General features: G+C 37.2%; 1 protein-coding gene across 1 annotated transcript; it reads right to left on the bottom strand.

Annotated features, from left to right (window-relative positions):
• Positions 1–3: 3 nt before the first annotated feature.
• On the bottom strand, positions 4–952 carry LOC127743753 (ATP synthase subunit alpha, chloroplastic; the record flags this gene model as incomplete). The annotated part of the gene is made up of 1 exon (XM_052255938.1): positions 4–952. A coding segment is annotated over exon 1 (915 nt), but the record flags the coding sequence as incomplete, so codon positions are not given.
• Positions 953–1,753: the final 801 nt, after the last annotated feature.

Genomic DNA, 1,753 nt, shown 5'->3' with positions numbered 1-1,753 from the left:
ACTTGATTTAGCGGCTCTTTCCAAAAGACGTGAATGCAAATAAAAAACATCTCCCGGATAAGCTTCGCGACCTGGCGGTCGTCTTAATAGAAGAGGCATTTGGCGATAAGCCTGGGCTTGTTTGGAGGGATCGTCATAAATAATTAAAGTGTGGCGTTCGCGGTACATAAAAAATTCAGCCAGAGCTGCTCCCGTATACGGAGCGAGATATTGTAATGTAGCTGGAGAATCCGCAGTTTCAGCTACTATAATAGTGTATTCCATTGCTCCCCTTTCTTGTAAAGTGGTCACCACTTGAGCCACAGAGGATGCTTTTTGACCAATAGCTACATAAACACATATTACATTTTGTCCTTGTTGATTGAGAATCGTATCTGTAGCTACTGCTGTCTTACCTGTTTGTCTGTCCCCAATAATTAATTCTCGCTGACCACGCCCTATAGGGATCATTGAATCAATAGCAATAAGTCCTGTTTGAAGAGGCTCATATACGGAACGTCTCGAAATAATGCCGGGAGCTGGAGATTCGATTAATCGAGATTCGGAAGATGAAATTTCTCCTCGACCGTCAATTGGTTTAGCCAAGGCATTTATAACACGACCCAAATAAGCCTCACTTACTGGTATCTGAGCAATTCTTCCTGTTGCTTTTACCAAGCTTCCCTCTTGTATCATCAAACCATCACCCATTAATACAACACCAACATTATTTGATTCCAAATTTAAAGCAACCCCTATGGTCCCCTCCTCAAATCCCACTACCCCCCCCGCCATTACTTCATCAAGACCATAAATACGAGCAATACCGTCACCTACTTGAAGTACAGTACCAGTATTTACAATCTTTACCTCGGTATTATATTGTTCAATACGTTCGCGGATAATTTTACTAATTTCATCTGCACGAATGGTTACCATGAGTATTTCTTAATTTAATTCTAGAAGAGAAAAATAATGCCTGTATTTTAAATTTACTAAAGAAGAAGGACTAATGCGTTATTTTATATCTTTCATTTCCCCAAACATGCCAATATTAGCACTGATAGTACGTAAATGTAACTCGTTGTTCAAGCAACTATTCAGCGTTCCCAGAGCTCCTTGTAAGGCTTGTTGGAAAACCCGTTGTCGGACTTGATTAATCGTTCTTTGTTGTTCAAAACGAATAGTTTCATTTTTGTAATTTTCTAATTGTTCCAAAGTCGTATAAATTGACTTAATTAAATTCAATTTTTCTCGTTCTATTTCAGAATAACCATTCACTCGAAACTGATCTGCTTCCGTTTCAACTTTCCTTAAACGGGCCCGGGCTTTTTCTAGCTGTTCAAGAGCTCCTTCCCGCAGTTCTTCTGAATTTCGAATAGTCTTCAAGATTCTCTGTTTTCGATTATCTAATAAATCACTTAATGAAAGTAGATTCTCTTTCCATTCATTTGAAAACGTCTATGATCTCTTCCCAAACCAAACATGAATCTTTCAATTCATTTGGCTCTCACACTCAATTACTTATAGGACAATTCTTCCTATCTTTTTTAATGAGCCTATCCTCTCTTATTTTTATTTGTATTCAAATATTTATTTGAAAGATATTGAAATTGATAACTAACACAAGACCGGAATTTTTGGAGGACTCTTTCGATCAAACAAATATTTGTCAGCAAAGTTGTTTTTTTTCTTCAAATCCCAAGAATTCTTATTATTTTATACGTAGGTCATCGATTTCGCATTGTATAAATTGTATAAAAAAAAGAGGGGG

This window comes from Arachis duranensis, unplaced genomic scaffold, assembly GCF_000817695.3.
Source record: "Arachis duranensis cultivar V14167 unplaced genomic scaffold, aradu.V14167.gnm2.J7QH unplaced_Scaffold_104143, whole genome shotgun sequence".
In the NCBI taxonomy this organism is placed as follows: Eukaryota; Viridiplantae; Streptophyta; class Magnoliopsida; order Fabales; family Fabaceae; genus Arachis; species Arachis duranensis.
Note: the sequence above shows the minus strand (reverse complement) of the source record. Positions and strands in the feature narration are given on the sequence as shown.